At 38.3% G+C, this 26,713-nt stretch overlaps 1 protein-coding gene across 4 annotated transcripts in view; it reads left to right on the top strand.

The window, feature by feature from the left end:
* scn1laa (sodium channel, voltage-gated, type I-like, alpha) overlaps positions 1–26,713 on the top strand; it is a 159,968-nt gene that overhangs the window by 51,788 nt on the left and 81,467 nt on the right. For all 4 annotated transcript variants that reach the window (XM_060827175.1, XM_060827176.1, XM_060827174.1 and 1 more), the window contains 5 exons: positions 3,721–3,959; positions 4,830–5,003; positions 5,240–5,596; positions 5,982–6,458; positions 19,015–19,135. In XM_060827175.1, the coding sequence (XP_060683158.1) occupies positions 3,721–3,959; positions 4,830–5,003; positions 5,240–5,596; positions 5,982–6,458; positions 19,015–19,135 (1,368 nt within the window). The remainder of the gene's footprint in view (positions 1–3,720; positions 3,960–4,829; positions 5,004–5,239; positions 5,597–5,981; positions 6,459–19,014; positions 19,136–26,713) is intronic.

Raw genomic sequence — 26,713 nt, 5'->3', positions numbered from 1 at the left:
CACATTATGTTCCTTCCTGTGCAAAGTTCCTTCCCAGGCAAAGTTTCTGCTGCTTGCTCGATTCTATAATTGCTCCAGTTGAGGGTGGCTGTATGTTCATCAGGGTCAGAACCTCATAACAGATTCAAACTATTTAAGGTGAGCCCAACACCAACCTGATCTCCTTAAAACAGAGGAGCACTTCTGCTGCAGCAAGTGCTGAGAGCAGCTAGAGGAGAAGGCCTGAGCAGAAAGTACTTGGAATAATGGTGTGACAGTGCAGGGATAATGCTCCAAGGTTCTTTGTGCAGCACTGGATGTCTTTGTTCAATAGTCAGACAGAAGAGATCTCGTCTTTCCAAAGGGAATGAGCAGACTCTGCAAACAAACACTGCAAAGGCATTTGGAACAGATAACAATTGCAACCAATTCCTAAGGACACAGATGCAGTGCAGGAAAATGTTACACTTCATGTGATCAACATAATCTTTGAATACCTGATCCTTAGAACCGAATCACATGCCAAATATTTCTATCAATTCTGACTCATACTTCACTCTTTTTGTTCTTTGACATCCTCACTCACTTTCTGCCCCTGCAACTCTTACAACTGCGAGCCATTCAGGGCACATTAACTGAACAAATTGAACCATACTCCTCCAAGCTCTTTATCTTTCTCCTACAGGATAAGGCTGCACACTACTATAGCCAGCAACACAGGACCAGGTGTGGATACACATGGTTGCATATCTTCAACCTGACTTAAGATGTATTGTCATATATCAAGGCACAGCCATTTCAGCACCTAGATTGAAACTATCAAAGAAGTTGATATGCTATTATTGAATTCATCTCTGACTTCCTATTTCACCCACATTGCTCAATCTTTCCTGATTAACAAGCTGCAGATTGAATAATTATGCCCCTCTTACTTTCCTTCCCTTCCCATCTCTCATTGCAAACCTGTCCTTCAGCCTATTGCATTTCTTAGCCAGGCAGTGTTGCAGAAAGAGACATGGAACAGTGAGAGAAGACTGTTGAATAATACCTGACACATTCAGTCACCAGCTCTGATGCTAATGTCATGCCAACTTTAGAAGGCTGGTTAGTGGTGGAATCTGTACATGTGGAGATGCCACACATGATTGGTATATAGACATGGCAAGGGCAAAGGGCAGTGCACATGCCAGCCTGCCTGAGTGGCAGCTGCCAGCAGAGCAGAAATTCACCTATGTGATACATTGAAAATGGTAAAACACGAACTGTATTTTTAGGATATGGAACTCTTTGTTGTTGCAGTACATATTTTCATTTAGATGTATATGCAGGTATTTGGCACCGTGGATAAGCCAACTATCCTGACTGTAGACCAGAATGCCATGCTACAACTGGTTAACCTGACCTATGGGCACACCTATGGGCTCCAGCTAGGCCTGTCTCTTTGTTGGCCACGGAGAACAGTCCATCTTCCATATTTACACTAGGACCACTCCCCACCTCTTCCTCCGCTACATTGATGACTGCATTGGCGCCATCTCATGCTTCCACGAGAAAGTTGAGCAATTCATCAACTTCACCAACACATTCCACCCTGACCTTAAATTCACCTGGACCATCTCTGACACCTCCCTCACCTTCCTGGACCTCTCCATCTCCATTATTGACAACTGACTTGACACTGACATTTTTTACAAACCCACCAACTCCCACAGCTACCTGGATTACACCTCTTCCCACCCCACCTCTTGCAAAAATGCCCAATTCTTCCGCCTCTGCCGTATCTGCTCCCAGGAGGACCAGTTCCACCACAGAACACACCAAATGGCCTCCATCTATAGAGACCACAATTTCCCTTCCCACTTGGTTAAAGATGGCCTCCAACGCATCTGGTCCACATTCCCCCCCCCCTCAAACCCCACCCCTCCAACCGTAACAAGGATAGAACCCCCTCCCACCCCCCCAGTGCTCTCCTTCCACCATACCAACCTTTGCAGAAACCAAATCATCCGACGACATTTCCGCCACCTCCAAACAGACCCCACCACCAGGGATATATTTCCCTCTCCACCCCTTTCCACCTTCCACAAAGACCGTTCCCTCCGCGACTACCTGGTCAGGTCCACGCCCCCCAACAACCCACACTCCCGTCCTGGCACCCTCCCCTTCCAGCGCAGGAATTGCAAAACCTGTGCCCACACCTCCTACCTCATCTCTATCCAAGGCCCCAAAGGAGCCTTCCACATCAATCAAAGTTTTACCTGCACATCCACCAATATCATTTATTGTATCCATTTCTCCCGATGCAGTCTTCTCAACATTGGGGAGACTGGACGCCTCTGAGCACAGCGCTTTAGGGAACATCTCTGGGACACTCCCTCTAATCAACCCCACCGCCCTGTGGCCCAACATTTCAACTCCCCCTCCCACTCTGCCGCGGACATGCAGGTCCTGGGCCTCCTCCAACGCTGCTCCCTCACCACCCAACCCTAGACAAAGAATGCCTCATCTTCCGCCTCGGAACACTTCAACCCCAGGGCATCAATGTGGACTTCAACAGTTTCCTCATTTCTCCTCCCCACACCTTACCCAAGTTCCAACCTTCCAGCTCAGCACTGTCCCCATGACCTGTCCTACTTGCCTATCTCCCTTTCCACCTATCCACTCCACCCTCCTCTCTGACCTATCACCTCCATCCCCACCCCCATTTACCTATTGTACTCTGTGCTACTTTCTCCCCACCCCCACCCCCCTCTCATTTATCTCTCCACTCTGCAGACACCCTGCCTGTATTCCTGATGAAGGGCTTTTGCCCAAAACGTCAATTTTCCTGCTCCTCGGATGCTACATGATCTGCTGTGCTTTTCCAGCACCACTCTAACCTAGACTCTGGTTAACCTGACCTGTCAATGGGGCAGGGCATATTCAGGGATGGCACATTCCATGAGCACTTTTAAAAAGAGAAGTTGATGAGCTCTCATCTCTTGGCAGAAGAGAAACGTCAGTCCCTAGCTTATCAATCAGTGGATGGTGAACAGGAAAGTCTTGCTGATGTCACCTGCTTAAGTATGGCGATGCAAAGAAATTCATAACTACAGACACCGTCATCAGCCATTGGCAGTGCTATCCTTGGCTTGCTTTGAGATTGTAGGTTTTCCTGCAGGATGTGGTGGATTTTGATGAGAAGCTCCTTCATTAAAACAAGTCAATACATGCACTGCATCTTGCTTGTTTGGAGGAAAGAGAAATGCTCCCAGAACACTTCATTTTGACAGAGAAGGCCTCCTGCTGTGAATCCTTTTTCCCTTTACTCCTTCCCTCCAGACGTAACTTGTCTTTTTCTGTGCCGCCCCATCTCTACCTGACTCATGCTACAGGCTAAGAAAGTATTAACTACAGCCCCCATGACAGGAAGAAGTGAATGTTGGAATGTTTAGTTCAAATGTTCTGTTGTTAAGTCAGTGTTGCAGATCTGTCAACTTTGCATACAGCTGATATACTTTCTCTGAACCAGCATGGACCATCTGTCTATAATAACATGAAGCATGGCCGAAACCAGAACTGTACATAGGCAGCATTATCCGAGGTTATACTGGACTTTAAAATGCACCTGCAGTATTGCAAATGTGAGCACCACACAATCTGATTTTGTGATTATTTACTGTTACAGCTTTCAGATTTATTATAACATTATTTGTTTATTTTAGCAGTTTTTTATAACATTATTTTGTTTGCATTTTGCAGAACTTGAAGAATCTCGACAGAAGTGTCCTCCATGCTGGTATAAATTTGCAAACACCTTCTTGATCTGGGATTGCCATCCAAACTGGCTAAAAATAAAGGAAATTGTTCATTTAATTGTAATGGACCCATTTGTGGATCTCGCTATTACTATCTGCATTGTGCTGAACACTGCTTTTATGGCAATGGAGCATTATCCAATGACAAAGAGCTTTGAGGATGTACTCACATATGGGAATTTGGTATGTATTTGCCTGCAAGAAAGTCTTCCACACTTCTTAGGTGGGCGTTAGTTTGTTAAGGCCAGTATTTATTTATTTTTAACCAATTAATTCAATGTGGCTTGCCATACAAGGGGAACATTTTTAACACAATAATTAAATAATTGATGTTGAAATGATTATTTGCAATGTGGTTTTTGAATATTTCCTGTTAAGCTATTGTAGAACACTACAGTAACAATTTGATAGATTTATTTATTCCATTTGAATGTCAGCAATTAAAGATATTACAGTTTAACAACATCTACATTGCAGTTCATTAAAGTGAGCGTTTAATGCAGACTAAAAATGAAACTTTCACCAATATACAATCATTATACCGGAGAATACAATGCTGTGAAAATGTTACAATAAAAGGATTCAAAATTAAAGCTAAGCAAATCACTTTTTTTGGTGATGAGTGTACAAATAATGACTGTTACTCATATTGTATTGGAATTTTCAGCTCAAACTGAAAAAAAAAACAATTCTTTTAGCAGATGCATTAATCCATTTATTTTAACTGATACTTTCCATTAAAAACACATTATAGTAAAACTCAAGTTTACAAATAGAACATAAGTAAATGTGAAAAAGTAGAAGATTAATCATCTGATTGATTGCCATTGTGCTATTTTTCCATTAAAATTAGTAGAAACTGACTGCAAAGTTCAAGCGATAAATATGAGTACTGCTGTTTGTAAGAACATTCTGATCCTCAAAAGATTTCAGTTTCTCCATCATTTTATTATATTTGGCTGATCATGTGAAAGGTTGAGTCATAAATTTCACTGTATACAATTTTCAGTGAAATGTGACAAAAACAACAATAACCCCCTTCTGTTCACCCAGGTATTTACTGGTATTTTTACTGGTGAAATGATTTTCAAAATCATAGCACTGCATCCTTATTATTACTTCCAAGAAGGGTGGAATATTTTTGATGGCATCATTGTGAGTCTCAGTCTAATGGAACTTGGTCTCGCTAATGTGGAAGGACTATCTGTGCTGCGATCTTTCCGATTGGTAATTGTACATTTTTCGTATTAAACTATTTTTTACAGACTGTATTCTAATACTACAACATGACAGTTCATTGTAAATCCCTTTACAATCACTTTTGAAAAATTAAATGTTCTATTTTAATTGATTTTAAGCAACAAAAGTTACATGAGAGCACTTCAAAAGGTAACTGGTAAAGCTATTGAAGAAAGAAATATTATGCGAATGAATAATCTTTGTAATGAACTATTGTTTTTCAGCTCAGAGTTTTTAAATTGGCAAAGTCATGGCCAACCCTGAACATGCTGATTAAAATTATTGGCAACTCAGTAGGTGCTTTGGGCAACTTGACTTTGGTGTTGGCCATCATTGTCTTCATCTTTGCTGTGGTGGGCATGCAACTCTTCGGTAAAAACTACAAGGAATGTGTGTGTAAAATTGACAAGGACTGTGTACTGCCTCGCTGGCACATGAGCGACTTCTTTCATTCCTTTCTAATTGTGTTCCGAGTGTTGTGTGGAGAATGGATTGAGACAATGTGGGACTGCATGGAAGTATCTGGACAATCTCTGTGCCTCATTGTCTTCATGATGGTCATGGTAATTGGTAATCTCGTGGTAGGTAACAAAACATTTTTGAACCTCGTACAGTTAGAATAGTTAAAACAAAAATAAAAATGACTAATATTAAAAATTAAATATTGATAATACTACTTGTATAAATTTAATTTTAGCATGTTATTTGAAATTTTTTTGGAAATAGTTTAAAAATTATTGCTTAAGTTTGGGCATTTAATATTGTTTTGGGAGAAGTCAGTTCCTGGTATTTCTGTTTTTATGTTCATAGGTAAACATTGCATGTTCAGTGAAATACCTGAATAATGTAAAATACAAAAAAATTGCATAATCTTGAAGTAAAAACATAGGTTTTATGTTTCCTATTTTATGTATAATTTATAGCATCAATTAGAATATTGATATGTTTATACTTTTTGAACTCCAGGTATTGAATTTATTTTTGGCTTTGCTACTGAGCTCATTCAGTGCTGACAACCTTGCTGCTACAGATGATGACAGTGAAATGAATAACCTACAGATTGCTGTGGGGAGGATACAGAAAGGCATTGATTATGTTAAAAGAAATATGCGAGAATTAATTCATAGAGTTTTTATCAGGAGGAAAGTCACAGAAGACATCAAACCTCTTGATGATTTGCATAGCAAGAAAGACATTTATATCTCAGATCATGCAGCTGTTGAAATCACTAAAGACATTGACTATCATAAGGATGGAAATTGCACCACCAGTGGAATTGGCAGTAGTGTGGGGAAATACAATAATGATGAAAATGACTATATGTCCTTTATTCACAATCCAAACCTCACTGTTACTGTTCCAATAGCTGTGGGGGAGTCAGACTTTGAAAACCTAAACACAGAAGACTTCACTAGTGAATCAGACCTAGAAGGTAGCAAAGAGGTAAGAAGATATTTTCTTTTTCTTGTGTATATAATAAATCAAGGTGCATTATAGTTATATGTGTCATAATCTTTCATGTTAAGGTAAGACTGTTATGGTTCAGTATTTTCATCAGTTTTAATGAATGCCTGTAGATAATGGAAGCAGTACAACATTTGGACCTTTTGAGCCAGCTCCATTAATTAGTGAAATCAACTCCTACTTTGACACCATTTTTCTGCACCATCCCTGTATCATGTGATTTTTAAAAAATGTGTTAGGCAATCAAGCTTAATCTTGAATATACTTGACAGCTGAGCCTCAGCGGGAGAAAATTCTGAAGATTCATCTCTCTCTCTGAATGAAAAGACTTCTTCCTCATCTCAATCCTGAATGATTATCTCTTATTCTAAGATAGTGTCCCTGGGTCAAACCCACCAACCAGTGGGCACATTGTACATCTGTTCTGTTACCCCCCTGTAAAAATGTGTATGTTTGAATGAGGTTATCTGTCATTGGTTTAAACCCTCGAGATTTAATTTGTCCTCAAAGGACAAATCCTATCTCTCGGAAGTTGTTTGGTATGTGTTTGTAGCACTCTCTCTATGGCAAGTATATTTTTCTTTAAAGAGACTAACAGTGTTTAACCAGCCAAAAATTTATAAATTACAAGATAGTGTATTTAAACATCACAATTTATCTTAAAACTGATGACAAGTTATGTAGAGGCTGTATGATTTTTTAGAAATATGGTTGCATGTTTCCAACTATGTTTTACTCTATTTATCTTAAAGAATTACCAACAATGTACTAGAAAATATTTTTAATTCTTTATATTTCAAATTCTGTTGCACAACAATATATAATTACAATAAATCGAAAATGACATGACTGTGTATCATCATCTTTCTGTTTTTATTAGTTCTTTACGATACTTCAAATCAAAAAAGACTAGCATTATTGCAGAGATGAATACTTTAATAAAACTGTTCAATGCTATTTTTAGCTTGACATTGATTTACCTAATACTAATAAAAAAGATTCCATTAAAAAACAGTTTTTACATGAATATGTTTGTTCCTGTAAAATTCTATAGTTTCTCCCAATTCTGCCCTCACCACCAATTATCAGGTTGATGTCTATGTGGGATGGATTTATGGCTTCCTCAAATCATCCTAATCCAAGTTCTAACCATTCAGCAACTTCACTTTGATGCAATGGCTGCTGACTATAAGAGCTGATCTTCCATAGGCACTGCTATCTCAACTTTAAAAATTACTTCCCTTCTCAAAAAGTACATTTTTCACTCTAGTACTACCTGTTACAACTCCAAAGTTTTCTTTTTCATCCTGAGATCCTCAGATGCATTGTTGTCTTCAGTCCTTTAAGTTTAGTGTGAATCATAACAATGAGGCTGCTTGGGCAAAAATTGCAATTACAATCTTGACGATAATCAATACATCCTATTATAGTCATAGAGCTATTTGGCATGGAAACAGACCCTTTGATCCAAACAGTTCATGCTGACCTTAATCCCAAACTAAACTAGCCCCACTTGGCTGCACATACCCTTATCCCTCTAACCATTTCTTATTCATGTGTTTATCTAAATATCTTTTAAACATTGTAATTGTACTTACATACATCACTTCCACACATGAACTACTCTGTGTAAAATAAAAACTCCCCCCCCCACCCCATGCCTTTTTAAATCTTTTTCCTCTCACCTTAAAAATATGCACCTGACTCTTGAAATTCATATTCTGGGGGAAAGAAAAACTTTACCTGCTAATCAGTTTGTCTGTACTCTGTTATTTTATAAACCAATTTAGGGTCATCCCTCAACCTCCGACGCTCCAGTGAAAAAAGCCCTAGCTTCTCCTTATAACTCAAGCCCTCCATCCTGGCAAATGTCTTCTCAACTTTCTCCAGTTAAATATTATCCTTCCTATACAGGAAGATCAGAGCTGTTATCTCTCCTTGCTGTTCTTTGCACCCTTATACACTTCAGTATGGCTCAACTACTCCATTGCACTACCCCAACTGCCTTTCATTATACTCCTCTTATTGTATCACATCTACATATCCAGCATGAATGCTGTAACGTCTATCCTTCCTGCATCCCGATGCCCTGTCAAGTCTCCTTTTCACGTGCTCCAGTCAACAATTTGTAAATGTTAAGTCAGTTTCCATAAGTAACTAGGTTGAGTTTCTAACCCATGCTATGCTAATCACTGAGGCCACCTGCTTCCATTTGTTTATGATCTCACACTGGTTTTCTGACTCAGCTCCACTGTCGTTGAATCTTACCCATTTCATCTTCATCCTCTGGCTGAGATTCTACAGCCTACCATATAGCATCTACCTTTCCCAGACTAAATCTAGCTTTTTTTTATTGTCATTCTGATCTCAGCAAGCAATGTGTTCTCAAGTATATTAATTTAAAAAATTTGACCCTCTCTTCCAAATTCCTTTTTGGTGTAACACCTCACAACTGTTGATATTATTTTGCACTTTCCATTCTTCCACTAAGGCTTGTGTGTTTAATTTGTCCTCTTCTGTGCTTTAAGGTAATAGATGTCAGCTATATGAGCCCTGAGATTCTCTTTTCAATACCCCTCTTGCCTCTCTTAAATCCCTTTCCACTTTCAAATATCTCAGCAACCTGTACTTTCAACCAAACGTTACAATAAGTAATAAGAATCAGTTCAGTAGTGAATTTTTTTAGTGTACCAAATGTTTAACCTGCATATACTGACCAATTTATTTGCTTTATGAGGGTATTTTGAATGTATTTTTAAATATTTAAAAGCTTTGTGTCATGTTTTAAACTACCAGCATTTGTAAAATGCACAACATTTTACTCTGTCCTACGTGAAGCACAATTGTGGATCTGTCTTATCTTTCAATAGATGCATGGTGTGGTGAACCATTAGAGTAGAATACTACTATGAATGCATAGTAGTAAATAGCCTATTTACAAAGTTTCAAGATAATGTGAGCTGTTAGTTATATTTTGTCAGAGCTGTTGGATTAGTCATTTAATACCGTTCAAAACCGGAGAAATGAAAAAATGAATCAATATAACAATGTTGCAATGCTAACAAAATACTGTTTCAAATGGTTTAAGAGAATTACCAAATTGATTTTCTACAAAATGTCATTGGTGATTCTGCTGAATAATTCAGTGAAACTGGTTATCCATAAGCATCTCCAGAGCATATTATTGAATAAGCCAGACATCAGGTAAAATTTCAACTTGGAAAACTAAGAAGGATGTGTAAAATGATATTATAAGCTGCTGCAAACAGCTTCTCATCTGACAAAATAAATTACTATTACCACCATCATTTTCCATACGTATTTTGTTAAGCGATAACTCTTCTCCTGTGCACACCCTACATGCCTAAACCACTGGTCACGTGTTGGCAAGAACAAAAATCTTTGAATCGTTGGTGCAAAATACCTTTTCTGATGTGTAACTCTACATAGATTCTTGTGAGATTTCAAGAGGTGTGTACTAAATAGAAATGTTGATTTTGTGCATAAAAGAATTTTGTCAAAATATATGTGCTTGAGAACTTGTGGATACTTGAATATATTGAACAAGAATGACCAGTCTGGAAGCAATAATAATCTGATATTATTATTAATAAAATATTGAATATTTCATTAGATCTTATAATTATTTATTGTAATTATTCAATTTAATCCTGGTTGTAACACTTACAAATTATGCTATATCCAACCCCTCATGACAATTGAGATTTTTTAAACTTTTCGGTGGATGTGTTCAAAACTGATAGAGCTGATTCTGAGGAGTGAAGTCATCCACAGTAACATAGAGATGGCAGGGATCATACCCACACAAACATTAGTGAATCAGTTTGTTATAATGGCAATCCAAAGGTTTTTATACGACTAATTCTCTCGTGTCAGCTCACAGATTACCAGACTTATTGAATTCAATTAATAAAACACCATGGGGAAAATTGTACTTGCAATCACTGTGTTACTAATTAAGTAACCCTAAGCCTACTCTCCCCAAATTAGAATATCTGAACAATATATCACAGCAATACTACCTTTGATTTGAGCAGACTGCTGCATCTTCTGGCCTTGTGAAAAAACACCTTTTTCCTCAAGCAATTTCTCAACAATCTTTATACCTTTTGCTTTCACATTTAACATGTTTATGTAATTTTCTAAAGCCGGTTTTTATTTCAACTGGGAGACATTTAGAAGATAAGCACTGCATCCGATAACGGTAGAGCAAGGGTAGAGATTTCAGCATCAAGTACAGAAACAGAATCTGATAACAAAATCAGAATAGAAATAAAAGCAGTAATTGAGACTGCAGTCTTTTTGGGGAAGGCCAAAATGATGCAAGAATAAAGGAACATGAAAACAGTCAAGTCAAATAATATGGTGTTCATCATCAAAGAGAGTGTATTCTATGACAGGTGGTTGTTTAAATTAGAAATGTGTACCTATTTATAAAACAATATCAGTAATTACTCAATCATAAACTCTTGGTAGAAAGATCTAATGAATTTTCATCATATTGTTTGATTTAAGAAAACACACAAAGCATGATAAAAAGGCTTCCAAACTTATGCTTTCAAAACCAAATTGAAGTTTCAATATGAGATTGCTTTTAGAAATTATGCAGAAATTATAGGCTTTTCACAATAAACGTCAGTTCAATGTGCTGGACTTATGCTTTGTTTTGAATTTAATTTGAATCAACTTGTCTGAATACATTTTACAAACATTTTGGAAGTTTAATATCACATTAACTCGTGGTTCTCTTTTTGATATTTGCTTTTCTAATAATTGCGGGATTCATCCAGACTTCAAAGTAGATTTAAGTCATTACTTGAGCAGTAACTTAAATGTGACAAAGTGAAATGTTCTTGAAAAGTGCTAGCTTAAATTGTCAAAAATACTCAGACAGGTGTGCATATAGCTTACATTGTTATGAGAAGTATTTGCTTAACACTACATTAGTTTAAAAAACAATTGTCAAGATTAGAGTGGTGCTGGAAAAGCACAGCAGGTCAGGCAGCATCCGAGGAGCAGGAAAATCAATGTTTCAGGCAGGAGCCCTTCATCAGGAATGAGACTGGGACTCTCATTTGTGATGAAGGGCTTTTGCCCGAAATGTCAATTTTCCTGCTCCGCGGATGCTGCCTGACCTGCTGTACTTTTCCAGCACCACTCTAATCTTGACTCTGATCTCCAGCGTCTGCAGTCCTCACTTTCACCTAGTAAAAAGATAATGCATCTAGATGAAATGAATGGATTGCAATCTGTGAAAATATAATCAGATTTGATTTTATGTACACAAACATTGACACAAAGTACCAAACAAAAACAGGCACTGAAAAGACATCAGGCACTTAGACAAATTATGCTCTATTTATGGGATTGTCAATTCTTGAACATTCACTTATCATAAACCGAAATATGGATAATAGACAATAGGTGCAGGAATAGGTCATTCTGCCCTTCGAGCCTGCACTACCATTCAATAAGATCATGGCTGATCATCCTTAATCAGTATCCTGTTCCTGCCTTATCTCCATATTCCTTGATTCCACTATCCTTGAGAGCTCGATCCAACTCTTTCTTAAATGAACCTAGAGACTGGGCTTCCACTGCCCTCTGGGGCACAGCATTCCACACAGCCACCACTCTCTGGGTGAAGAGGTTTCTCCTCATCTCTGTCCTAAATGGTATTTTTAAGCTGTGTCCTCTGGTTCGGCACTCATCCATTGACGGAAACATGTTTCCTGCTGCCAGAGTGTCCAATCCTTTAATAATCTTGTATGCCTCAATCAGATCCCCTCTCAGTCTTCGAAACGCGAGGGTATACAAGCCCAGTCGCTCCAATCTTTCAGCGTAAGGTAGTCCCACCATTCCAGGAATTGACCTCATGAACCTATGCTGCACTCCCTCAATAGCCAGGATATCTTCCCTCAAATTTGAAGACCAGAACTGCACACAGTACTCCAGGTGTGGTCTCACCAGGGCCCTGTACAGCTGCAGAAGAACCTGTTCGCTTCTATACTCGATCCCTCTTGTTATGAAGGCCAGCATGCTTTTAGCCTTCTTCACTACCTGCTGTACCTGCATGCTTATCTTCATTGACTGGTGCACAAGAACACCCAGATCTCTTAGTACTGCCCCTTTACCTAAATTGATTCCATTTAGGTAGTAATCTTCCTTCCTGTTCTTGCCACCAAAGTGAATAACCATACAGTTATCCACATTAAACTGCATCTGCCATGCATCTGACCATTCAGCTAACCTGTCCAGATCACCCTGTGATTTCCTAACATCCTCCTCACTTTTCACCCTGCCACCCAGCTTAGTATCATCAGCAAATTTGCTAATGTTATTACTAATACCATCTTCTATATCATTAACATATATTGTAAAAATATGCGTTCCCAGCACTGATCCCTGCAGTACCCCACTGGTCACTGCCTGCCATTCCGAAATGGAGCCGTTTATCACTACTCTTTGTTTCTTATCAGCCAACCAACTTTCGATCCAAGTTAGTACTTTGCCCCCAATACCATGCACCCTAATTTCGCTCACTAACCTACTATGTGGGACTTTATCAAAAGCTTTCTGAAAGCTACATCTACTGGATCTCCCTCGTCTATCTTCAGAGTTACATCCTCAAAAAATTCCAGAAGATTAGTTAAGCATAATTTCCCCTTCACAAATCCATGCTGACTCTGACCTATCCTGTTATTATTATCCAGATGTGTCATAATTTCATCCTTTATAATAGACTCCAGCATCTTTCCCACCACTGAGTTCAGATTAACTGGTCTATAATTTCCTGCTTTCTCTCTCCCACTTTTCTTAAAAAGTGGTACAACATTAGCCACCCTCCAATCCGCAGGAACTGATCTCAAATCTATCGAACTCTGGAAAATAATCACCAATGCCTCCACGATTTCTCGAGCCAACTCCTTCAGTATCCTGGGATGTAGACCATCAGGCCCCGGGGACTTATCAACCTTCAGACCTAACAGTCTCTCCAACACCAATTCCTGGCAAATATAAATTCCCTTCAGTGTAGGTCCTTCAGCCACTGTTACCTCAGGGAGATTGCTAGTGTCTTCCCCAGTGAACACAGATCTGAAGTACCCATTTAATTCTTCTGCCATTTCTTTGTTCCCTGTAATATATTCCCCTGTTTCTGTCTTCAAGGGCCCAATTTTAGCCTTAACCATTTTTTTGCCTTTCACATACCTAAAAAAGCTTTTACTATCCTCCTTTATATTTTTGGCCAGTTTACCTTTGTACCTCATTTTTTCTCTGCGTAATAAAATGTAGCTCATGTTTGAAAGTAGAATTAGTCCTCTTTAGTTGACTGTCACATGGACAAAACACCCATTATCGATGTCCACAGTATCTGAAAGCTATTAAACTAAAAACTGAACAGAATGGAACATAATAGCAGGGTCATCCCTGCTGAGGATTAATACACGACATGTTTGCTTCATTTCCTGTGCCTGGCTTTGTCATTGTGGCATGGAACTTGGTTCCAGAGTGCCTTCCACCTACTTAACTCATTAATAGCCAGAAAATCCCCCGAAGCTATTTTTTTTTCTAATCAACTTGTTCAGAGATGCCATTACACACCACTGGAGCAGGTGAGACTTGAACTTAGGTCTCCCAGTCCAGGAATAGGAACACTACCTCTGCACCACAAGACAATCCTTAATCATATTGTGGCTGCATGGCTCAATATTGTAGGCAGCCAAACTGATCTAATTCTCTATTCATCTCTGGGAAACTTTCCAAGAACAGAAGTAGAGATCGCTTCTCTGCTGTAGGCAATTGGAGGTGGGGTGAGGGTGGTACTGCCTGTGGTTTAGAGCTGTAACTCCATGATCCAATGGTGGAGCCAGGAACAGGAAATTCTCCTCCAGATTTTAATTTCATAAAAATGTGGCTCCCTTCTACTGAACTGGCCCACTGCAACAAGGCTGGGAAAATCCAGCCCTCGATTTCGTTAAGAAAGGAAGGGATGTATTTCCCACATAAGTTACAAAATGATGTCAAGTCTTGCATGGTATTCTATGTAAGAAGATGGAAACTACTTATGTTTTTCGAATATTATCATGGAAATTTTTTTTTAAATGAATCAACTTCTGTCAGTCTTCTCTAATTGTGCATACCACAAATAGCATTGATTCATGTCCAAAGAAGTGTAGTGCAATATATCATACATTGTACATCTAACAATGATATACTCTTACATTTTCAGAAAAGTAGATCATACTTCAATATAATTCAATATGCATAACTTGGTAAGAATTTCATTTGAGCTCTTTTCCGTTAAAACATAGCACTTTTAAATTATTCCTGCGCTCATTGGAAAATAAATCCAAATAATTTAGAATGAGGGGAGCACAGATTTGAGGCACTTTTTAAGCCCCTGATTTAAACTGTGCGTTATATCCATAGGGATCTGATCTAATGGTTTAGTTAAGTACATTATGAACGTAGCAACTTTAAAGGTGTGTTTTGTGTTATTCATTATCTTTGCTAATAACTAGCAATAAAGTTCACAAAAGGTGCATTACCTTCTGCCGCCTACTTAGCCTAACTTATCTGGTTATTATTGCAGCTCTATGCCAGAAGCAGACCAGTTTTCATTGAGAAGAGAATTGTAAGACCAATTTGTTGTACATGAAAACTAATACTGTTCATTGCTGTAAAAGTTAAACTATTGCTAAAGGTTATTAATTATCTTTTATCCACCTAAAAAACATTTTTTTTTGTTTTTTTTCCTCTGATGGTCCAGCGCTTTAAACATCAGATGACTTTAAGTTCAGCATTAGCTTCTTGGCATTTTTCAATAAACTGTTATTTCAGCTCACCCACTGTATACAACCCATTGCACATTTGATGCTTTATATTTGTATTTAGAAATTTAAAAATAATTATGAATGAAAATAGTGTTGGCCATCTCTGCAAGACATAAGCTATGCAACAAAATACTTACTATTTTAGCCATTCTGCAGGAAAACAGTTGGGTAGCTGAACAAAACTAACTGCAAAGCTGGCAGAGGATTTCTAAATTGACTAATTTGACCAATACTCAAGTCCAAATTCCATTAAAAGTAACTTGTAGAATACCAATGTGCTATTTGGCTAGTGCCAACTTAAATTGCATATTTTGCACTTTTAACAGGCATTATAAGTAAACAAAAGACTCATAAACATTTGATTTGATGGGGCAGAAAGATAAAACTACAATGTTTTTGGCACATGGAGCTTCAGATTACCTATAATTAGTAGTACTTGATGGAATGATGCATGCAATGCTGGTAATCTAAAGACATTGTGGTTCAATGAATTTTTGTGGTCTGTCTATATGACTGAATGTGGTAATATGCAACTCTCGTCACATGAAAAATAGTTAGTCCTTCTGAATCAGTGTTACGGTAGAATTATTGTGAATGGGCCAGAATTATGACAAGTTTTGAATTGTTGATCTACTGTTTAATCTGAACATACATCATGTTAACTCGTCCTAACAGAAAGTTAAGCTTCTAAAAAAAATTATTTTTACAAAAATGTTCTTAACACTAATTTGGATGTTTCTCTGCTAATTGATTTAAAGTTTGGTGGAAGAAGTCCGCTCATCTAATCTACCTCAGTCACTCAAAGTGATTGATAATTTAAAAAGTGGGCTGAAGCTTATTGGTACCAATTATTGTGAATAATCTCCCTTGCATCACAATATATTTTCATAGGCAACTGAGCTTGAGTATATTCATATATTTACATTTTGAGTTCAGTGTAATACCTGAGACACTCAAATAGGGTCATAGAGGTATAGAGACAAGGAAACATGCCCTTCAGCCAAATTGATTCATGTCGACCATTCTTAAACTGAACTCGTTCTATTTGCCTGCATTTCATCCATATCCCTCTTAACCTTTCCTATCAATGTACCTGTCCAAATGTCTTTTAAATGTTGTACTTATACCCACCTCTACCACTTCCTTTAGCAGCTCTGGCAGATCGTTCCATGTACACACCACTCTCTGTGTGGGAAAAGTTGCCCCTCAGGTCCCCTTTAAATCCTTTGCCTTTCACCTTAAACTTATGCCCCATGTAGTTTTGGGCTCCCCTATCCTGGGGAAAAGACTTCTATGCCCCTCATGATTTTGTAAACAACTATATGATTACCCCTCAGCTTCCTATGCTCTGGGAAAAAAGTCCCAGCCTCTCCTCATCACTCAAGCCAACATCCTTGTAAATGCTTTTTCCACCCTTTCCAGTTTAATAATATTCTTCTATTTAGGAGGACAACTCAAATTGTTAGGAATATTCCAAATGTGGTCTCACAAATATCTTGTACAGCTGCAACATGACAACCTTAACTCAATGCTCTGACCTGTCTAATGCCTCCTTCACCACCTTGTCTACCTGTGATGCCACTTTCAAGGAACTATATACTTGTTCTTTTCGGTTTCTCTATTTGATAACACTCCTCAGGATCCTAGCAATAACAGTGTAAGTGCTGCCCTGGTTTCTTACCTCGTGCAACATCTCATACTTATCTGCATTAAACTCCAACTGCACTTCCTCAGCCCACCTGGCACAGTTGATCAAGGTCCCGTTGTACTCTTAGATAACCTTCTCCACTATACCACCAATTTGGTGTCACCCACAAATGTAATAACTGTGTCTCCTCTATTCTCATCCAAATTATTCATGTAAATGATGAACAACAGTGGTCACAGCACCAATTCCTGTGGTACTCCACTGGTCACAGGCCTCCAGCAACCCTCCAACTGCAATGTCACCTACTGTCAATATAATTTTGTATCCAACTGGCTAGCTCTCCCTGGATTCTATTTGATCTAACATTATTAACCAGTGTGCCATGTGATACCTTGTCAAAGGCCTAGCTAAAGTGCAAGTGGACAACATCTACTGCTCTGCCCTCATTTATCTTCTTAATCATGTCCTCAAAAAACTCAATCAAATTTGTGATACACTATGTCCCATGTACAAAGCTCTCAAGTGTAATTTAGTTCAATAGAATATCATCAAACATTGTCAATCATGCTGATATCTAAGAATATGTTTCTGTAATTGTTAGGCACCTGGTGCATTGACCTTTTCTCCCACATCATTGTGATTGGCAATTAATGCATGTAAAGTAATTCGTCCAAAGACTTGTAAACTAAGTGGACATTATTGAAAATAAATTCTTCCTTATTTGATCTCAAATTAAAATGCTGCTTTCTGATAGAATGTACTGCTTTGAGCCCATTTCTGCTATTGTAATGTGGAACATTACAGCTAAAATGCTGAATGAGGCTTTGGTTATGAAACTAAAGTATCGACAGGTGCTACTAATTGAAAAATAGTGATTGTAATTGAGTTACATGGCCAAGTTGGAAAGGTTGTATTTGCAATGAGAATACTGTTATTGCAAATCGAAGTTTCTGATCACTGAAATAGATGGAGGGAGGAATCTACACGTGAATCAAATTTATCTGACATGCTTTGAAATGGAGTGACTTCTAATTTTTATTACAACGCCTTAAAAGCCTTACTTCAGCTCAGTTGAGAAATCAAATAGCGGCACTATCCTTCATTATGGCTTAATTTTAAGGAACATTTTTCTGGTAAAACAAGAAAACAATGGGGTTTTGTATTTGTAATTAAAAATCAAATAGAACTTTTATGAAAACATGATTTTAATTTTCTATTATGAAGTGATAACCTTATATGTATTTGCCTGCTTATATCATCTTTTTACTTGGTTTGTCAGGGCAGCCGTGAATGCTGAATAGGTGAATTTGTGCAAAATATCTTGTATCCCAGACTACACAAATGGAATGCCCAGCTATGAATTCTCATATTTCAGAGTAGTACCCAGACTTGTTCACAGATACAGATACTTTGTACCATTTGCAAAAAAATTGTAAAATAATCAAATTGGCAGATTATTTAAACTTGTGTGAAAACATCAGAATCTTCAAACAAAATCACAGGAATATGCTCTTTCTAAATTCCAGAGCTAGTGTGTGTACTATTTTGATTCATGAGTGCTACTGCCCTAGTTCATCCATTTTAGTAGAAAATAAAAGTTTAAAGATTTGCAATAATTGCCCTAAAGCTAATTCACTGATCTTCCTTTCTGATGCTCAGAAATTGCAGAAGCTCGGAATCCTTACAGACTGAATGGTAAAGTGTATTTTCATGTCAATGAAGATTCCACATGGATTGTTGGATTAAATGTATATTTTCATATAAATATTTCATGCCTTCTTTAGAAGATGCATAAATATTCTTTTGAATGTAATGGATATTTATATCCGTTTATTTGGTGCATGTATTCACATGCAATTTCATGGCAGTATGAACTTCATACCAGTCTTTCAACTTATAATCAGTGTAATGGTTGTAAAAGCAATCTTAACAACATGAAATGCGCTGCTCAGAGGGTACTATTACCTGCTTGGTATAAGGAGCTTAAGTGGATCATCCTTGTAAATAACTTATGTTTGGGCTTCTTTGACAGAAACTGGCTGAAAGCAGTTCATCAGAAGGGAGCACAGTTGACAGGACTCCACCTGGAGAGGGAGAGCAACCAGAAGAAATACCAGAAGAATCTATGGAACCTGAAGCATGCTTTACTGAAGGTATATTTTTGTGTTGCTGATAGCAACTAAATCTGTTCAAGTGCCTCAAAAAAATGTATAATTTAATGCATAGTTGGGCTTGTGTTTGTTTGCACTTTTGATTTTATGACTGTTACAACTGCTTCCATTGACAAAATGACCAAAAGTATGCACTGCGATATTCTGGACACCTCTTCTGCTTTTATCTAATATCTGAAGGGATTTTGTAAAAATCTGTAGTGTAATATTGTTAGTCCTTGTGATGGCAATAGTCAAAATTAAATCATATTGATTTCTATGAACTATAAATATTTACATCATCATCATATCGATATAGACAAGTGAAATAGACTATCCCATGTCAGACTTGAAATATATTTTCTCTTTGTTTCTTGAGAAACAGCAAGGAAGTACTTTTTTGGCAGGATTAGACTGGTGTGAGTGGTGCACTGTAGTTTTTACTGTCATTTCTTTCTGGTTACGATGAGTCCTGAGTAAATGTGGCCGATGTTGATTTTTTAAAATCACTTTCCATATCTATATTCAGACTGAAAATTGAATTACTTTTTTGACTGTGTCTTGTTGAACATTTTGTTATCAGTTTATTGTGAAGAAAAATCAACATTGATTGTTGTTTCTGCTAATCAGCAATTTAAAATGCTGATAGGGAGCCAATCTTTTTGGATTAGGATGAGAAGAATTATTTTCTTCATGTAAAGACCTGCGAATTTTTGGAATCCTTTATCCCAAGGTGTTTTGGAATTTCCATCATTAGAGATTTCAGACTTGGATAAACAACTTTTTTGGTTCCTCGTGGAAAACAAGGTTTATGGGTAGTGTTGTATCATGGTACAGATTCTAGGTATCCACCTTTAAGGCAGATCCCTAATATCAAGGCGTGAAGTCCCAGTGTAAAACTATTCATCTTAGCTTCAGTTTCTCTCTCTCTCTCTCTCTCTCTCTCTCTCTCTGTACAGTGGAGTCAATGTAGTATCTTCATTCAGTCAGCTATGTGTATACAATGAAGAGTAATATCAGTATGTATAGAACACAAATTATCTGTGTAAGCCTAATATTGTAGCTCTGTAAATAATTAGTATGTTAATAAACTTCAATACATCTGTCTCCACAAGAACCTGACGTTCTATGGTATATGTTACGCAGACTGTCATAAAGAAAATCACAAACCACATCAAGGAGTAGGCAAGAAAGTTGAGTTGAACCCAATATCAGTTCTGATCATCAGCTCTGCTCTGATAGACAGACTGGACAAACTCTATGATTTATCCCACTCCAATGTCTTGTTTTCTTGAGTTTACACAATTACGAGTCAATGCCATTTACAACTTCATCCACAATGGTCAGGTGAATTGGCCATGCTAAATTTCCCAGAGCGTTAGGTGCATTAGGCAAAGGGAAATGGGACTGGGTGGCTTACTCTTCAGAGGGTCGGTGTGGACTTGTTGGGCCAAAGGGGTCCGTCTCCACACTGTAGGGAATCTAATCTGAAAAAAAGTCATCATAGAGTTCTAAGATATAAGATTGCTTCTGAAAATTTTAGCCCTAAATTTTGTAAAGCAGAGAGACCAAAAGGCCTTTAATGCAAAGGTCAATTGCCAGATGAACAAGAAGAGTGCCATAGAAAATTAGCCCTCCTGCATCATCAGAAAGTGACTACTATGCCAGTTGCATTCCAAAAGCCAGAGCACCAATCATAAGGAAGACAAAGAGTAGCCAGCAGGGATATTTGCACCACATCCATTCCAAGTCTGAGTGGGTATCAGCATGACCCCTCTGATCAGAGAGAAATTCAGCAAATCAGTAGGGTTTGGACCATGGGTGTAACCTTTTTCTGTTGCAACACCATTTTGGGATATTGGAGCTGTGAGCTGTAATAGCATCCTGGGCTGCTACAGGGAAGCCTAGCTTGCTAGTTCTTTTGAAGGAACTGTTCCCACTATACATTCAGCTCAACCTTGGCCTAAAAATGACTGCTTAGGAGCAAGTTCACTGGCTGTCAGTCATCATATTGAAGGTGTATGACATGTGTGAAGAATTAAAATTACTTGTTGAGCTGATCAGCTGGGTTACCTGTTACCCTTTGTGAATGTGACTGGATTTCATTTCGAATGGATTTTACTTTCTGCCTGCGTGCAAACTCAGTTTCCCTTGATTTCACAAATTCCATACCGTCTGACCCAAACCCTCTGCAAAAATCTGAAGTTAATGACATTTTGTTTTTTGCTGAATATTGGCAGGCCCTCAATGATATGTGCAATGGTGGGAAAGTTGGGCAAACAATAGCAAGAATTAAATAAGTGAGATTCTTGATTTGGAGAAAAGAAATGTCTGATTTTGTATGTGAATCTCAGTAGCAAGGAGTCAATTTGCATTCATTAATATCTCATTAATATCTATCTCATCTCATTTCTATGACGTTGCAGTTCTCCCTGAAACAGAGAGAAATTAGACAGCGACAATTCTCGTCTCGCAAGTTGTTCTCTTGGTTTCCAACTTGGTCAGCATACTCCAACATCGTAGACACACTCCATGGGCAGTACCCATCTGCTCTCCCTGTTGGCAGAGTCAGGCAACTGGAAAACACAAACCTAAATAAACCATCATGGTACATTTCAGACTAATTTATAGTATAGTTCAACATGTAAGAACTGTACTTTGCAACCACACCAAGACCATATATTGCAGTGCTGCTGCTAGCACACTTTGCACACTGGAACAGGCATCCATCTCACGCACCTTCACAAAGGTCACGTGAGGGCAGTTAACTTGCTATTTAGCACTCACTCACTTTGTGCCTACTCGAATGCTCACAGCATTTCTGCCTTGCCTTACCTTCTTTGGCAGATAGAAAGCCAGACAGCTCATTCTATCTGCCAGAAATTAACAGTCAAAGGATAAACATATCACTGTATGGCATGCTGCTAAACCAGTGTCACACCTACAGCATATGGCATCAGCAAAAAAACACAGCATGTGCTTCAGTCAGAAGGGCGATAGAGGTGTTGGTTACATGGTGCAGTGAGAACATCCTCTCTCTCGATGTTGGAAAAATGAAAGAACTGATCATTGGACCTTACTAAGAAGGGAGGAGAACATGTCTACATCTACAGAACTGAGGTCGAAACGGTGGAGAGTGTCTAGTTCCTAGGAGTGATGATAACTCAAAACCTGTCCTGGTCTTCCCACATAGATGCAACAGTCAAAGAGGCACAGCAACGCCACTTATTCCTCATGTGATTCAGGAAATTTGGCATGTTCATAAGGACCTTCACCAACCTCTACAGATGCACAATTGAAAGCGTACTATCTGGGCGCATAACAGCCTGGTGTGGCAACTACTTTGCCCAGGACTGTAAGAAACTACAGAGGGTGGTATGCATAGTTCAGACCATCATGGGATCCAACCTTCCATCTATGGACTCCTTTTACTCAGCTCGCTGCTGCAGAAAGACTGCCAACATCATTAAAGACTCTTCTTAGCCCAGTAATGATCTCCTACAACTTCTTCTGTCAGGCAGAGGATACAGAAAAGCCTGAATGCATGCACCAGTAGGTTCAAAGACAGCTTCTTCCTGGAAGCTATTAGACTACTGAATTGACTCTTTAGCCTCAAATAATGCAGATCTTGCTAACATTGATCTCTGTTATATGCCCTCTGCAATTTACCTGTCTAACTCTTTTGTTATGCATAACCTTGCTTACTATGACCTGCCTGTACTGCTTGCAAACAAAGCTTTTCACTGTACTTCAGTACACATGACAATAAATTAATCAATCTATCAATATCCGAAGTTGAAGTAGAGTAGTCCTCAGTCCAGTCAGGGTGCACTGTGGTCAGTCAGGAGCTGCTTTGTCCTCAGTTAGGTGAGGTGTACTGAGTGAAGGAGTAGAAAGCAAAAAGGGCAGAAAAGTTTAGTGATTTGTGGATTGAGGTGGGTGAAAACCAATGAGGGAAATAGCTGCACTGATCTTCTTTCTCCACAAAACTAAGTACCATGATCTTTTCTCTATTAAAGACAAACACTAAGTTAGGAACCTCGAAGTGGATTTTTTTACAAGTTTGCATTTAGCCTATTAAGTTCCTTTTTATATTATTCTATGGCATATTCATCCTAGAAGATGAGGAACTTCTTCCTGTGTACGACCCCCAGGTGTACAGGACCTCCAAGGCCATACCGCAAAACAAAGGTTTCAGGCTGTCGCCCAGTCCATGGCAAATGATAGGAGCCATGCAGGACAGCTCCTAGACAGAATGATTGTGCCTATCAAGATGCACAAAGACCTTCTAAGTATGGCTTTTGGACCACATGTGCTGCTCAGTTCTAGGATCTTCAATAAATGACAAGTTGCTCTCAGAGCATTGTGGTAAGATTGCGTAGAAATACAGCATGATTCTTACTGTGAGGACTCAAATAATAATTAAAACAGTGTGTTTGGTCAGACATAGTGAGAAAACCCGCTCAGCCTCACAGCAAGACTCATTCCACCCAATGCAATTGTCACTTAGCCCAAAACTATAAGATTCTGCCCTGTCTCCATTGCCTCTTTAGGAAGAGAATTCCAAAGACATTTGCAAGAAAATGTGTCTCCTCATCTCTGCCTTAATTGGGTGGTCCCTTATTTTTATACAGCGGCCCCGATGTCTCTTTGTTAAACTTTTGAGAGACATGCTCATGATATCATCATTGTAGCATAGCATGTGACTTGAGGGTAAAAAGGTTACAAACTCCATTTTAATCATGGTGACTTTTAGAATGACATACTAATGAAAATATGTTATCCTTTGGCAACAAATAGCTTAATGTTAGCTCTGACATCCATCATTATGAAGTGCTTCAAGAGATTAGTAATGGCACACATCAACTCCAGCTTCCCAGATTGCACTGATCCACTGCAATTTGACAACCAATTGCTGCATCTCCCTGGACCTACTCTCATTTTTGGAACATCTGGATAACAAAGCCACCTACTTCAGACTCCTATTTATTGACTTTAGTTTCATCTTCAACACCTTAATTGCAATTAAACTCATCTCCAAACTCTTGACACCTAGGACTCTGCTTCCCATTATGCAACTGGATGCTCGACTTCCTGACAACAAACCAATATTTGTGAGGAAAGGTGACAAAACTTCCTTCATGGCAATCCTTAACACTGGTGCCCTGCAAAGCTGTGTACTCAGCCTCTTACTATAGTCCTTATACAGTCATGACTTTGTGGCCATATTCAATCTAACTCCATTTGTAAGTTTTCTGGCAACACCACTGTCATGGGTTGGATCTTAAACAATGCCTAGACAGTGTACAGGAAAGTGACAGAGAGCTTTGTGGTGTGGTGTAACAACAACAATCGCTGTATCAATGTCAACAAAATGAAGCAGCTGGTCATGGACTTCAGGAGGCAGAGTAAAGTGGAAATGTCGAGAGCTTCAAGTGCCTCAGAATAAATATCATCAACAATCTGTCCTGGTTCATCCACGTCGATGCACACCAAAGTCTTTACTTCCTCAGATCGCCAAAGAAATGTGGTATGTCCACAATGACTGTTACAAATTTTTATCGATGCACCATAGAAAGCATTCTATCTGGATGTATCACAGCTTGGTCTGGCATCTGCTGTGCCCAAGAATGCAAGAAATTGCAGAGTTGTGAACGTAGCCCAATACATCACAGAAATCAGCCTTTAATCCACTGCCTTGGGAAAGCAGCCATCATAATCAAAGAAGTTATACTCTCTTCCACCCTCTTCCATTGGACAGAAAAAATTGAAAATAGCTACCCAACAGATTCCCCGCTGTTATCAGATTTTTGTTTTGAATAAATCTCTCATATGCTAGAGTTGTTCTTTGCCTGCACCTTCTGTGAAGCTGTAACATTGTATTCTAGATTCTGTTCTGTTACCCTGTTGTACTTCTGCAAGGGATAATTTGCTGAATAGCACACAAGACAATACTTTTCACTGTATGGTGGAACATGTGACAATAATAAATCAAATCAAATAAAAAGCACAGAAGTGCCTGTAAATGTAAATATATATTCCTAGTTTCTTACATGACAAGGTTAACATAAGCACTACCACATCAGTTAAAGTTTTCTTGTTGGAGAAAAAAACCTACAACAGACGACCCTTTTGTTTTTAAATCATGATACCAAGCTCGAGATTCTTCTACCAGAGGAAGTATTCCTTCCACACCAACCCTGTTCCCTCCATGGGAACTTTTATAGTCGAACAAGTTGCCTGTTTCTCTTTTAAACACTAGTGGAGATAAGCTTAGTCTATACAATCTTCCCTCATATCTGGAATCAGTAGGATGTTTTATATGTGAATTGAAACCTCTCTGAACTACTTCCAAAGCATTTGCATTCTTACTTAAAGAAGGTGACAATTCTTCCACATAATATTTGAAACATAACTTTCCTACTTTGTTCATTCAGTTCCCCTCAGTAGAAACAATAAAATTCTATTAGGTTTTCTAATTGCCTGGTGAACATGCAAAAACTAATTTTTTGCCATTCACGCATCAGGACACCCAGATGCCTCTGTAACTCAGAACTCTACAATTTCTAACCAATTAGTTTTTCTTCATTCTTTCTCCCAACTTGGACAATTTCATAATTTTCTTCATTGTACTCCATTTTCCAGATCTTTCCCCATGCATTTAACTTATCCGTAATGCTTGCAGTCTTGTTATGTCATATTACTTTCATGTTTGATCTATGTTTGATCACCAAATTTAACAGCTATACATTTGGCCCCTTTTTCCAAGACATTTATATAAATTGTAAAAAGATTAGGACCTTACACTGATCCCTGTGACATGCCAATCAGAAAATGGTCAATTTATTTATAACTTTAAAAAAGAAAGAAGTTAACAAGTTGAGCACTGGCCCTATAGAAAGTGTTTCTGGGAAATAGTAATAGAAAATTGTAAGAATGGAAGATGAATTGTACAGGGAATTTGCAATAGCCTTTACTATACACGATACAAGAAACATCCCAGAAATAGTTGTAAATCAGGAAGAATTCCAGGACATCTCTACTCTCTGTTAGGTAGACAAACTGCAATGCATGACAATATGTTATCTCCAACACCATGAACTTTTATTTTATGCAATAACTTTTCATGGGACAACTTACCAAATGCTGACTAGAAATACAAGCATAGTACATCCACTGGTTCCCCTTTATCCACAGCAATAATTACTTCTTCAAATAACCCCAGTGGATCAGCTAAACATTATTTCCCCTTATGATTCTACTTGATTACTTTGAATATCTATAACATCTTAATAATGGCTTCTAACATTTCTCTATAACAGATGCTAAGCTGACTGACATGTAGTTTCCTGATTTCTGTAACTTTTTTGAATAAGTTACTTTTTTTATTTTCATCAAATTTAAGGAATTTTGGAGAATTAAAATGCATCAATTTGCTCAGTAATCATTTCTTTTAAGATCATAAGATGAAATTCTTCAACAAACAGGGACTTGACAGACCACAACTCCAACAATTTTCTTCAGTGCTACTTCCTCAGTAATTATAATTTCCCGGAATTCCTCCCTCCCATTTCCTAATTT

This window comes from Hemiscyllium ocellatum, chromosome 7, assembly GCF_020745735.1.
Source record: "Hemiscyllium ocellatum isolate sHemOce1 chromosome 7, sHemOce1.pat.X.cur, whole genome shotgun sequence".
Taxonomy (NCBI): Eukaryota; Metazoa; Chordata; class Chondrichthyes; order Orectolobiformes; family Hemiscylliidae; genus Hemiscyllium; species Hemiscyllium ocellatum.
This window is presented reverse-complemented; position numbering and strand designations above follow the sequence as displayed.